A 14,421-nucleotide genomic window follows, 5' to 3' on the forward strand; every position below is an offset into this window, starting at 1 on the left:
ATTAAAGAGAAGAGATGAATGGAGTAGCTGCCCACAAGTGAAGGTCGAACTTATTGTTCTTATCCCTGTGGCAAACGTTGTGACTAATAACAAAGCCAGGCACGATGAGTGGCCATATCTGGGCAGTATTGCTCTTTCTCTGCATATGGTTGGAGCTTGGGGCAAGTTGCGCTTTTCAGAGAGTAAGAAAGAGTGAGGACCATTTGCAAACGGCAAGGAAAGATGAGCAGGCGGAACGTCTAGTCTCGGGGGCAGGGCAGAACGAGATGTCATTTGTCAACACAGAAGGAACACCAAGTTCGAGATTGACAGAACAGCAGGAGGATAAATTGACAATACTGGCAAGAAGTAACAGGCACACAAGGAATTCTGAAACCGAATTGGATCCTGTACTTATTAAAGATATTGCAAAAGCTGGATATGAAATCGAAGTGACTCCAGTTTCATTGTCTAACCCTAGTGTGAACACAAATTCTGCTCCACTTATTACAAATTATTATAATCCCAAATATATCCCAGAATCTATTATACAAAACAAAGAGGCAACCGTATTTCCTTTTAGCCACAACTCTGAAATATCTAGACTATCTCTAGATTCTTCTATTCCCACTGAACAAACTCCTGGAGTGGAGGAAACCAAATCATTAGACCATGGTGAGCAAGGAATACTACCTGACAGATCTCCTGTCATCTCAGTATTTTTGAATGGCAGAAAATCCCGCAATGCCAACACCAGCGCATCAAATGCCAACAGGTTCTTCTTGAGGCCTCAGTCTGGGTTAAACATCAATGGACAAACCATAGCAATAGGCGACCAAGAGGCATTCAGCAGTGGCAAAGGAGGAATTGATTTCCGCCCCACATCCCCTGGACAAAATGATATGCATTCTCAATCCCGGAGCCGTAGAAGCTGGATCTGGAACCAGTTCTTTGTGATCGAGGAATATAGTGGACCAGAGCCAGTGTTGATTGGACGAGTAAGTAGAATGTCTATATAACTTATTGTTATGCTTGCATGCTAATGTAAAATGATGCCATGTGACCAGCTTCATTTGTTAGTCTTATTTCACTTTCGAGTAGAACAGGAAAATCTAAATATGTAATAAGGGTTGAACAATTGATTGAATGGTGAACGGTGGTATGAAGTAGCCGCAGTTTTCCAGACCAACCACTTGATAGCGCCACGATGAATCTGAATACAACTGGATTGTTTTCTGGTTCTGGTCTTAATAAGAAGCAATGTTAAAAACTACTAAAAGAGCAATTCAGATGGAGAGCAACAACCATTTTAAGTGGTTATTGGAGAGCAAATTCATTCAGGCTCAACTTGTGCAGTTGTTGGCTGTCAGCACTGTTCAAAGTAGTTAAGGATATCAACATTACTGACCTCAGGCCATCATGTCATCTACCCACTCCTTAAACTTTGACAGGTGAGACAGTCATCGTGACTGTAAAGTACTGGCACTATGTAGCCACAAGTTTTTAATTTGACAGTTTTTACAGATTTTATTCGCAAAACATCACATAATCTGATGAAAAAGTACACAGAGGGTCAAAACACTAGGGACCGGAAAACGAAAAGATGTGAATCTTAGGACACTTCTGCTTTCAGGATAAAGGTGGTTAAGGAAACAAAATGTAATGCTCTTGTTTGCTTAGCAGGTGTTCTACTGTCAACAGAAACGTCTCCTTGCAACCAAATTGTGGAGGATAAATTATTCTATGCATTGCTAGCATTTGTTCTGCAGGTGTATAAATGTCAAACATATTTTACACACATCTATGCAACAGTTTATGATCATGAAATGTAGAAACTTGGACTCACTGATGCATTTTTTGATTGCAGTGAATGTTATCATTAATTGTATAAATGTTCCTGGATGACGATAAGCAGGGCCGGCCCAAGCCTTTATGGGGCCCTAAGCAGAATTTGATTTGGGGGCCTCTCTGTGCCACCAATATGATTGAATATTGTCAATGCTGGATTATTCACACACTATAAATCTAACACACCCCTTATCAATTTTATTAGTTGTAGCTGTGTTGCTTACAACATACCAATGTCTGCCTGGCATGATTTTACCCTTCTACGGTTTTAATTGTAACAGTAGCACACCTATATTTACCCAATCTTGTTATTCCTCTGTTACCAGTTTTGTGGACTTCCTAGAGAACAACTTGCCGCAGAAGCTGTAGACTGCATCATTTCATTCCAGCTCCACTTACATTATTTCCCCATTAATTAATTTTCTGTAGGTGTAGTGGTAGTGGAAGCATCGGCCATCAGGTTTTTCAGGGAATGTGAAGTTTTCCTTTATAGGCAGTGGCCCTCTGCTTACCAGATCAGTCCTTTCTGAGTCGGACAGGATAGGGTCAACTGGAGGAGCTGCTGATCCATGGTGTAGGCTGGAAGTTGCTAAGGGGGTAGATGTGACATCGATCCCAATGACCACAGAAGTAGAAGGACCTATAACGAAATTACATTAATAATTATAATTAGAAATATTAATCTCAGGATATTCTACAGTAACTGAGCAAATGCAAAGGCTGCTGTGCTATTAACTTGCCACATCCACTGAGGTTGAAACAGACATAGGAACAGTAGGATCAGTGGATGCAGGTGCTGGGAAGTGCTCCTCGCCTGCAGAGGATGGACCTGATGAAAGATGAAAATAATAATAATAAAAACTAGCCATGTTGAATGTCATATTAGAAGGTAATGCAACTGTCTGTCAAAAACGGTCTCACAAAAGGCATGGTTTATCCATATAAATATATTGATCTGGGATTGTTGAAAAATCATCATCAGCTGTAGCACTGGCACTTGAAAATATTTCAAGTGCCAAAATATTTCAACAGTGCTCCTAGGGAAGTTTCAGAAGAGTACATATTTGACAGAACAGAATGTTATTTTCTCAACACAAATTATTATACACAGCAGCAAGACATCTGTACTCCTAAAACAACAACTCTTAATCTATAACTAGCCAACTGAGGCAGAATGATATTGGAATATAATAGCAAAGACCACAAAATGGTAGACTAATGTAAATAATGTTAAGTTGTTATCAGTACCAAGTTTATGGAACAGAAGCTTATTTTTATTACAAAAATTATATACCCAGGAAAGTTGTTTTTACACAGAAGACAAAAACTTTAATCTAAAACTAGCAAAGTAATATGATGTACTATAATATATTAAGATGTCAAGGCTATTTATGGATGTTTAATCAAACTTTCCTAAAAAAGAAGATATGCTACAGATATGTTAACTAACTTGCCAGCTAATGTTAGCTTGTAACATAGCCTAGCTACTTAACAGACCTTTATCTTGCTGTTTTTCTCTTCCTCTGTTTTCTTTTTTTTCCTTTTCTCTGCACCAGAGGGATATGTCCTTTTTTGTGACATTGCTGTTTTGCTGTCTGAATGTGCTTGCATCCTGCTGCCTGTTAACTTAATATTGTGTTTTTGTATAATTACCATTGTCCATTGACATAGTATATCACAAAAACAAAAAACAAAATCAAGCTGTCATTTCATGTGCTCTTGGGGGCCCCCTGGTGGCCACGGGGGCCCTAAGCAGCCGCTTAGTTCGCTTATGCCTTGGGCCGGCTCTGACGATGTGTTTGCCTGATAAGACACGCACCTGCGTTTTGGCGAAAATTTCGAGTTACCAAGTTGGAAGTCTGACTACGGGTTGTGTTCCATTGCACTTTTCCAAGTAGGAAGTTGGAAATTCCGAGTTGAAAGGAACACGGCATTAGGTTTCTGCAAGTTTCCAAGTTGGAAGTCCGACTTCAAATGGCGTTCCATTGCGCTTTTCAAAGTAGGAAGTTGGAAATTCCGAGTTGAAAGGAACACGGCATTAGGTTTCTGCAAGTTTCCAAGTTGGAAGTCCGACTTCAAATGGCGTTCCATTGCGCTTTTCAAAGTAGGAAGTTGGAAATTCCGAATTGAAAGGAACACGGCATTAGGTTTCTGCAAGTTTCCAAGTTGGAAGTCCAACTTCAAATGGCGTTCCATTGCGCTTTTCCAAGTAGGAAGTTGGAAATTCCGAGTTGAAAGGAACACGGCATTAGGTTTCAGCAAGAGTTTCCAAGTTGGAAGTCCGACTTCAAATGGCGTTCCATTGCACTTTTACAAATAGGAAGTTGTAAATTCCGAGTTGAAAGGAACACGGCATTAGGTTTCTGTAAGTTTCTAAGTTGGAAGTACTACTTCAAATGGCGTTCCATTGCACTTTTCCAAGTAGGAAGTTGGAAATTCCGAGTTGAAAGAAACACAGCATTAGGTTTCGGCAAGAGTTTCCAAGTTGGAAGTCTGACTTCAAATGACGTTCCATTGTGCTTTTCCAAGTAGGAATTTGGAAATTCTGACTTTGTCAAAAATATTGACAACATCATCCGTTCAGTTGCATGTACAACGTTTTGTCCAATGAAATGCAATCTAGAATGAGAATATCTCATCCCTGAAATACTAAATAGGAGAGTTGTTTCAGAGGCAGATTTATTACCTTTTGATGAAACATTAAAAAGACAATTTTTCTTTGAAAAATCATGCATTGATGATTCTTTCCCGATAGTTTCTTAAAAGATCCTGGTAAATTAATTCGAGAACATTTTGATTCATGAACTTTAAGGTTCTTTACATTTTCAACATGCAAACATCATTTAGATATATTCCCACATTATCCCCATTGCTAAGCGAATGCTCTAAGTTTATTATACATTGGGCTTTAACCAAATTAATTTGACTTCAACATAAAATTGTTGCAAAAGCAATTACACGCATGGGGGTCACATTTAGTAACACATGCAAACAAGACACGCTCACGCTCTGCAGTAACTAGCTTGAGAAGATAAAGCACATTAGCTACAGTCCGCACTTAGTAAGTTTGCCAGCTGCAAATACAGAACACAAAGCTTTAAAGAGTCTGGAGTCAAACCAACATACAGTATGGAGAGTGCACCTCATAAATGATTCATTCTCTTTTCTGCCTGCCACTGTTCTCATACTGTATAAGTAAATGTTAATTCAATGCACCAGGACATGCTGTTGTCACTGATGTTCTTCACAATGTGCTGTTACATGTGTCTGATCCAGAGGAACTGCATTGTGAATCAGATGCAGTTGAAGGGAGTTGTACTGTAGCAAGGCAAAACGTCAGGCCCAACACATCGACAGACTAGGCTAGCCAATGAATTGGATTTGTTGTAAAAGCAATTGAATCTTTAGACTGTTTAATGTGAAGAATTGGCAGTTTACAATTAAAGACCCCATAAATGAACATTGGTGTTTGTGGATTTTAGTCCATTTCTAGTACATTTTTCGCTTTGATTTACAATATATGTTTGTGTACTTCAGTATACTTGTCAACATCACAGATTAAAGGGATTGTTCACTCAAAAATTTTAATGATGTCCTCATTTACTCACCTTCAAGTTGTTCCAAAACCATGACTTTCTTTCTTCCATATCACCAAATGATGACAGACAAAATTTTTCAGTTGAGCTATTCACTTAAAAAAGAGGGGTTAATCCATGTCTGTAAGGGAGTTAAAGGGAAACGAGGAGGCAAGAACTGGCTTAACAATATCAATAATATTTAATTAAATAAAAAGTCACACACAAACACAAACAGGGCAGCTGCCCGTAATTCTCTCTCCCTCAAACTGTAGTCACCGGCCGCCTTTATACCTTGCGTGCCCCATCAGGCCAATTGGGGATGGGGCTTGCATCATTCCAGCCCGGCCCCCGCCCTCCTCCACTCTACGCTCCTACCGCCGCTGCCTCAGGCCGGGCATGATGTACATCACCTGTAGATGGGCGTGCCTTGTGCCCCGTCTGCCGGCTGGTCATCCTCGCCTTCCTCGAACTGGAAGGAGACAGGAGGGGAAAATACAACAAGAAAAAAACAAAACGTTGAGGGAGAGGCCAACACGGTGTGACAGAGAGAGAGAGAGAGAGAGAGAGAGAGAAGCTCACTCACCGGTTCTCTGATGCGCCATCGCGTGGTCCCCGATTACTCCTCCACACTCTCAGGCAGACGACAGCCACTCCTCCCCGGGCGGACCGGAGTCAAACCTCCGACTCCCAGTGGACAGAATGCCCCTCCGCTTTTCTGGCGGCACGTGGGGACACTCCTACACCCCTGGCAGCGGTCCTACTGCTCCAGGCAGTCGGGGAGTCGCTTCCTTACTCCCCTCGCGGATGGCGGTCTTCTCTCGACCCCTCTCTGTTTCTGGGGGACGGCAGGGCACTCCTCCGCCCCTGGCAGCGGCTCCGCGTTCCAGGCAGTCGGGTAGTCCAGTCCCCACTCGCCCCGTGGACAGCGGCCGTTCCCCGCATCCCCGGGGTCGGGTTACTCATTCACCCGGCGGATTGCAGTGGCACGACCCTGGGTGGACGGCAGTGTCGAGGACTCTGCGATGGGCATCCCTCTTCCTTCCCGGTTTTGGCACCAGTGTAAGTGGGTTAAAGGGAAAGGAGGAGGCGAGAACCGGCTTAACAATATAAATAATATTTAATTAAATAAAAAGACACACACAAACACATACAGGGCAGCTGCCCGTAATTCTCTTTCTCAAACTGTAGTCACCAGCTGCCTTTATCCCTCACGCCCCCATCAGGCCGTTTGGGGGACCGGGCGTGCATCATTCCAGCCCGGCCACGCCCTCCTCCGCTCCGCTCTACAATGTCAAATTGACCAAATTTCAGAAATGTCCCCAGCTTTTATTTACTTTTTTGTTAATACTTTTTCTGAAGAAAAAAAAAAAGATAAATATAAATGATGATGAAAGAAAAACTATTAAATGCCATGGATTAATAATTACTGTTTAGTACAAGAAAATTGTAGCGGGGTGTTCAAATGACTGAAAATGGGTACCTTTTAAATTTGTTTGGATGAGCCACATGGAGAGCCTCATATCTCTGGGATTTAATCATATAGGGCCTTAAAGCTTTTTCAGAACCTCAATCTAAAAAGGACGTCAAGATATATTGGATTATTCTGGAGTTATAGGCACTCCAACTTTGGAAAAACGACACAAAAATGTGTCCCTTTCCATTTTTGGACTCACTTCATTGGCAGATAATGCAGCAAGGGGTGCTGAAGTCATGATTTTCTCTGCGTAAAAATAAAATAATGATGCCTACTTTCTAATGTTATTTTTTTGACCATTCGATACGTCAGAACTAACTCAACGTCAACACATGAAAGGATATTTCATGATTTGATTTGTATGCATCACAGCCTTTGCTCCCCAAAGTAGAGAGGCCACTTATGTCCATTTAGAAGTCAAAAGACAATCTTTTCCAATCGTTGAGAGAAATATTAAAAGCGCCTGTTTAATATTTAATTGTCTCATGGCCCACATGGTCGGTATTTATTATTGAGAAGTCAGTCTAGTGTGTATACTGTATTTGTGCTGTATAGTGTGTTTAGGATGTATTTCATGCAATGTGTGCTCTGTGCCTCGTTTCGTCTCATTAGTGGAGAAAAATGTATTTAGTGTCTCTGAAAGAACAAATGTGGACACTAGAGAATCAGAACAAGGGGAAAATGGATAGATCAAGGAGAAGAGTGTGAGATGTTGTGAAATGGAGAAGACGAGAAGAGGGGAGGGGCATTTCCTGCTGTGCATATCGCGGGAGATCATTTCTCGAATTTCGTTCTTTTCTTTTAGTCTTCTTTTCTGTCTCTTAATTTGCTTTGTTTTTTTTTATGGATTGGATTCATTTACTTCCCACAGTGAGATTTGAGCTGCACGACTGAGCCGATTCAGCATGAGTACGAGAGGATAATTAGGAGGTAAAGAAGATTTACACACTACTAGGCACTAGACGCATGTATTCCGCTGGTGATGCTTCATGTACTGAGACCCCATAGGAGATAACAATTTAATTTGAGATAGCTCAATTGTTTCTCTTAGACACCAATGAGATGAAATGCTTGCCCACTTTTTCAGCCATCTTGTTTCTAGAAGTATTATTCCCATTCATTTTCCATAGGGATTTCATAAAGTAGGAAGTGCATGGGCGGTTAATGCAGTGCTCTTTTTGCGCGGTTTGTTTGCTGCAATTCTCTGATTGGTGGATCATTTCTCTTTAAGATAAGAGATAGTGTATTATCTTAAACACGAATTCAGCTATTAAACACAATAAAAAAAAAAGAAAGTTGAACTATCGTGGACTGATGGCTTAAGCAGAAGCATACCATCGATTAACCACCTCGGAGCGTACAGTAGTTGTAGGTCTGTTTTTAAAGTTTCATCATTTATTTAAACATCTATTCCCTTATGAAAAAACAACAGATGTGTTTTTTACGTCCAGAACATTGTCACTGTATAGCTAGAGTTATTATTGAGGAGAAATTAGAGGGAGGAGTAGGAGATAGAGAGCTAAGGATGGGTGGTTTCGGCAGACCTGAGCTAGCAGTGGTGGGTTTATCTCTTCATATTTTACTCAGAGTTGGCACATTTGGAAGCTTTTGGCAGCTCTCTGCTGTGTCTGTGCGTTAAGCTGAGGGTCTTAGTTTAAGGGTAGGCGGTGAAGCTGCCCATCAGTGGACCGTGAGCACATCTGAAGCCCCTCGTAACATGTGGTCGCATTCAAAACTCTCTGTGAGCAGCCAGAGTCAGTCCATGCACAGCGTGTCTGTGCTGCAAGCGTGTGTTAATCAGGGTGTGTTCTTATTGTGTGTTTGTTTCTATGTTAAACTGTGTACACTAATGCATGAGCCATGTGTCATGCATTTGCAGTGTGTGGGAAAGAGACTAAAAGATTAAAAATAAAGATATGAAATAATTTCTGATGATCGATCATTGTCGATGATCAAGTGATGGAGAAAAAGGACCTCTTAACTGTCTTTTTGCATGAAACAAACCCAGATGGGACCTGTGAAAAGCTGCATTCACATACGAGAGTTAAAGAAATGTAATGCCCATTGCAATGAATACTTTACCCTAATTATTTCAATTAGTCAACCTCACACTTAGAATTTGGAAAGAATTTAATGCGATTTAAATGTGTGCTATTTAAGTGTATTTCTGACTTTATATTATATTATTACGAGTGTACGAGAATATGAGTGGTGGTGGCGTTGCGGGCACATAACTGGTAATCAGAAGGTTGCTGGTTTGATCCCCACAGCCACCAACATTGTGTCCTTGAGCAAGGCACTTAACTCCAGGTTGCTCCCTTTAATAAGGGCTCTGTAAAGCATCTGCCAAATGCATAAATGTAAAGGGCATAACTTGAGCATTTTTACGCAACCAAAGACATACCAACGATTCATGATTTGCTACTGGCTAATGGTAGTCAGACGCAGGTGGTCTTGACAGAAGAAATTCTCATTAGAGAGCATTTGATAAGAAAAAAACAAGTCATGAATGTTTTTAAATGTTTTACATACAAGAGGAAGACTGTACATTTGAAATGTTTGCTAATAGTTACTTTTGTCAACTTTTAGGAGTACACTAGCATTTAGATGTAATCAAATCTAAGAGACAGTGAATAATATACATCAATATTACATATCAATATAGATCAATATTACAGTACTTTTTAACTATGCTGAGCAAGGCACTTAACTCCAGGTTGTTCTGGGGGATTATCCCTGTAATAAGTGCTTTGGATAAAAGCGTCTGCCAAATGCATATATGTAAATGTATAATGGAATACTTTGTTTGGAAAATGTCAATAAAACATTATTGTTACATATTGTTTTCTTTTCTTTCCTATGAAGAAAGTAAATGCATTTTAACAGATTCGCGGTTAATTATGAAAGCTCATGCGATTAATCGCGATGTATGAAAACTCATGCGATTAATCACGCTTAATTATGAAAACTCATGCGATTTATCGCGGTTGCTTATGAAAACTCATGCGATTAATCGCGGTTACTTATGAAAACTCATGCGATTAATCGCGGTTGCTTATGAAAACTCATGCGATTAATCGCGGTTACTTATGAAAACTCATGCGATTAATCGCGGCTACTTATGAAAACGTATGTGGTTAATCGCGCTTACTTATGAAAGCTCATGCGATTCATTATGAAAAGTCTTGCGATTAATCGTGATTAATTATGAAAACGTATGATTTACAAAAATGTATCGACTGACAGCACTAGTTTTTTAGGTTTTGTTTATGGTGCTGTAGCTGATTAATTGCACATATATAGGATGCGTTCGAATGAGGTAAAAAGTGGGACTTCATTGATCAGCTCTTTCAGCTCATGCCGATCAAGGGAAAAAATTACTTAAGAAATAATATATAATAATGTTAACATATAATATTTTTTTCTTATTGTATTTTCGTCAGACGGGTGTTTTATTTAAAACTGTTTGATTATCGTCATGATGCATCTTTTTCATCTTGTCTTCGTTGTCATTGACAAAAAAATTTAACGTTTAATTAAAATTTTCATCGGTCATCTACATTGCGTAGATGAGATTAACACGGCTTTAAAAGACTTGGAATACAGTGTAGCGTACACTATTGACAGTGGTTGTTATGAACTGTTGTTGTAAGGAAAATTCGATTTGAAGATTCTTTAAAAAATGTGCATACGGTACAAAAATATATGACAGCATATAGGTTTGGAATGACATGAGGGTGAGTAAATAATGACAATTTTCATTTATGACTGAACTATTCCTTTAAGAAATTAAATAAATAGAGTTAATTGTGACTTCATGTTGACTAAAGATACATGTGTCTCAGTGTGTTTGTGCATGTTTTGACTGGTTAGAGTAATAGACAGTGAATGTGCTTTGACATTGTAGTCATGCTGTGTACTAGGAGTCACACACGCATGAAGGCAGACTGCTCAGCCGGGGGGGGGGGCTTCATGTAGAGAGAGAGAGAGAGAGAGAGAGAGAGAGAGAGAGAGAGAGAGGGGCTCCTCAAAGCTGCTGTTTGATGTTTGACTTTTTTCCGCTTCTGAAACACACAACCATGTTTGCTTTATTGCCTCCCAAAATCAGCCAAGCGTACTTCATATGTGACCCCCTCAGGGCGGGAAGACTCTCTGACTGCTGGAAGTGTAAATCTTCCACACTTCATATCACTCCGGGCTGAATTTGTCTTTGGTTCCACACTCTTGGGAATTCAAGGATTTTGGACGATGATTTTTTTTCGAATTCAGGTTGCATTTGTCTGTGTACGAAAGCCTGACAGTGCATTTGTACGTCTATTCAGAATGTGTTCCAATATTTTACAATTAAACATAAGAGAACTTGAATAGTGGAAAACTAAACTGGGAATCCATCCAACCATGTTCTTGTCCAATTCTAAGTGTCACAAGGGACTTTTAGCAGATCAGGGCCAAAGGAATCAACTGTTGGCGATAGTCTGATGTCAAGCGGTTTTTCTGGAGCTGGTGGAAATGAACTCTCCGGCTATTTCCAATTCCAGACCGGGTGATTATCTATGGCAATAAGAGGGGGAAATATCTTGTTAATATCTTAATTGTTTCTATTTGACAGCATTGATCATCATGATACTCATTATACGTAATTCTAGCGGGAAGACTAACAGCTTTACATCATCGCACCATTAGCTGGGTAACTTCCAGCCAATCACATGTAAGCCGTTGCTTTATAAGTCTGCTCACAATCAATCACATTGCTGTTTCAGTCTGCTAACACAGCAACCTCCACCACCCCACCACCACCAGTTGAGTCCCGTCCTGCACGGGGTAGGCTCCTCGCCCCTACCTCCTATCTCCGGCAGGATATAACGGTTCCGAGTACAACTTCTTCGGACCGTCAGACGGGGCTCACGCCAAAGAGAGAGACATTACATTTCTGTTTTACATTCATCAAATAAATGTCATCTTAAATTTCAATCAAGTCTGCGAGCCTTCCTGACATTAAAACCACCTGCCTAATAATGTGTAGGTTCCCCTCATGCCACCAAAACAGCACCAACCCGCATCTCAGAATAGCATTCTGAGATGATATTCTTCTCACCACAATTGTGTGGTTATCCGAGTTACTGTAGACTTTGTCAGTACAAACCAGTCTAGCCATTCTCAGTTGACCTCTCTCATCAACAAGACATTTCAGTCCACAGAACTGCTGCTCACTGGATGTTTTTCGTGTTTGGCAGTAAATTCTAGAGACTGCTGTGCATGAAAATCCCAGGAGATCAGCAGTTACAATAATGACAGAATATTTAATTTTTTGTGTGAAATATTCTTACATTAAGTCGCCTGAACGACGAAAGAGCAACCTCATAGCGACTAAATGTTCCTCTGGGCATCTTTTCTCTGATGTCACATTGCACACATTTGTCTCTCACAGGCTCCACATCTGTGGGGTCTTGCCGCTCTGACTGGTGGTAATTTCTATTTGCGCTGATGTTTAGATGTTCTCAAAATGTTCTTTGCGTTGTTCTCTATTATTCTCTCTCTCTCTCTCTCTCTTTCTTTCATTCAGAAGAGCGACTCCTCTTCTGTCTCTCTTTGATGCACACATGCTCTTTCTCTCTCTCTCTCTGACTACAAATGGCTTCAGAGTGCACTAAAGAAAAAGCACTAGGTGTACCTCAAAGCTCTAGTTATGATCAAAAGCTTTTATTCCCTCCAAATTTCTTACCAGTTACTGGATGATACAGATATTCTTCTGTCTCTGGCTGCGTTTAGAATAGCACACCACCATATAGGGTTGGGAAGTAACTAATTGAAAGTAGAGAGCAGGGCTGGACTGGTAATCTGGCATACCGGGTATTTTCCCGGTGGGCTGATGCACTTTGGGGCCATTCAGGGGCAGACTGCCCATCAGGAGATCCAAGCGGGCCAGTGGGTCGCCCGCGATACGGGCCGAATTGGCCGCGATAAGCTAAAATGTGCTGCGGCATTATGCAGAACGGACCACAAAACGCCTCCGCGATATGCAGAAAAGGACAGCGAACACTGTCACCTTGCTCAACTTTTGGGCCATTTGCTATGTAAAATCCCGGGCTGATTTCTCTTCCCAGTTCAGCCCTGGTAGAGAGTAGCGACGTTACTAACTTAAGTACATTGTTTTTGAATCATGACAGCTGTTCTGCTGCTTTAAAAACACAGTTGTTAAAATCCTATTCATATTCTCCATAGAGGAATCTATTTTTTAATGATAACTTACAAACCTTTAAAGACGGACCTTCCACGAGTTTCGAGGTTGTGAATCGATGGTTCATGCTTCTGTTGAAACAATCAGTCTGCATATTTTCCAACTTCATTTTAAAAGAATTGTTTAATTATGGAATTTCTGGGGATTTCACTACATTTTCAAACTATATTTGCAAATATGTTAATTTACAATTAAATGATGTTGTTTCTATACTTAAAATCAACAATTTTATTTCAAACGTTATTCGTAATACTTCATAGGATTGAAGTTCATTCCCAGGGTTGGAAGTTGGGTTACTTAAATAATAATGATAATAATAATAATAATAATAATCCGCTACAAATACTGATTACTTCAGGTGAGTCAAAGTCAGGTGAGTTCTCTGCAGCTGCTACTGCTGCGGTTGCAAAAAAAGGCTTATTTTCTCTTCAAACATATACAATTTTAATGGATGCACTGAAATATGTCTTGGTTCAGATATACCACAGATTCAAAATCCATGCAAAGTTTGATTCAGCCATGTGTTGCAATTATCTTCTAGTGTAATTAGCACCATTCATTAAAGGTGCTGTAAGTGATTTTTCATTGAAAATGATGCATAAAATGTTCTTATTCCCTTAAAGATGTTAATGAAATATGTGTCCTTATCTCACCGGTCTCTGCGACAGCTGTAGACTTTGTAATCAGCAAATAAAAAATACATCTGGGGACCACTGACATCGATGCTTTTCACCTGTCAATCATTTTGCTCTTTCTCATAGTGTTGTAATTGAAGTGGATCATTGAGGCTGCGATTCATAATGTTTGTCAGTTGAGGGCGCTATTGAGCCACTGTTTTGAATTTGACAGCCTCCGGAAACAAATAACGCTGCTCTTTTGCTCCGTTTTGGTTTCAAAATTATAATTGGAGGGCGGGGTTTTGGAATGAGGGGGTGTGGCTAATTCAACGGCTCATTGTGTGAAAAGCTTCAGAAATGTAAAATCGCTTACAGCACATTTAACTTCAGAATGTAATCAATAGGTGTATTACAGGCCATCATCATCATCATCATCATCATCATCAGCAATATTATTGTAATGCCTCTAGTGTTTCTTCTCTGCTTGGTCTTGATCCACATTCAACATCACCAGCTTAGTTTATGGGTGATGTTAATGTTTAACGTTTTAAGGAAAAATTGATTTATTAAAAACAAACAAACAAAATGATGTAAAGAATAGATTGAAATACATGTAAACTTTTTTTTTTTGTATGTCTTTCATTACTTATTCCTAATTTATATGGCTTACATTTGAAAAGAAATGAA

At 40.0% G+C, this 14,421-nt stretch overlaps 1 protein-coding gene across 1 annotated transcript in view; it reads left to right on the top strand.

Moving 5' to 3' along the window:
• Window positions 1-780: 780 nt before the first annotated feature.
• The window catches only part of LOC127624854 (cadherin-24-like), a 69,762-nt gene continuing 56,121 nt past the window's right edge, over window positions 781-14,421 (top strand). Inside the window, exon 1 of the mRNA XM_052099805.1 lies at window positions 781-977. Within this exon, the coding sequence (XP_051955765.1) occupies window positions 882-977 (96 nt within the window). The 5' untranslated portion in view covers window positions 781-881. The remainder of the gene's footprint in view (window positions 978-14,421) is intronic.

This window comes from Xyrauchen texanus, chromosome 31 (genome assembly GCF_025860055.1).
Source record: "Xyrauchen texanus isolate HMW12.3.18 chromosome 31, RBS_HiC_50CHRs, whole genome shotgun sequence".
Taxonomy (NCBI): Eukaryota; Metazoa; Chordata; class Actinopteri; order Cypriniformes; family Catostomidae; genus Xyrauchen; species Xyrauchen texanus.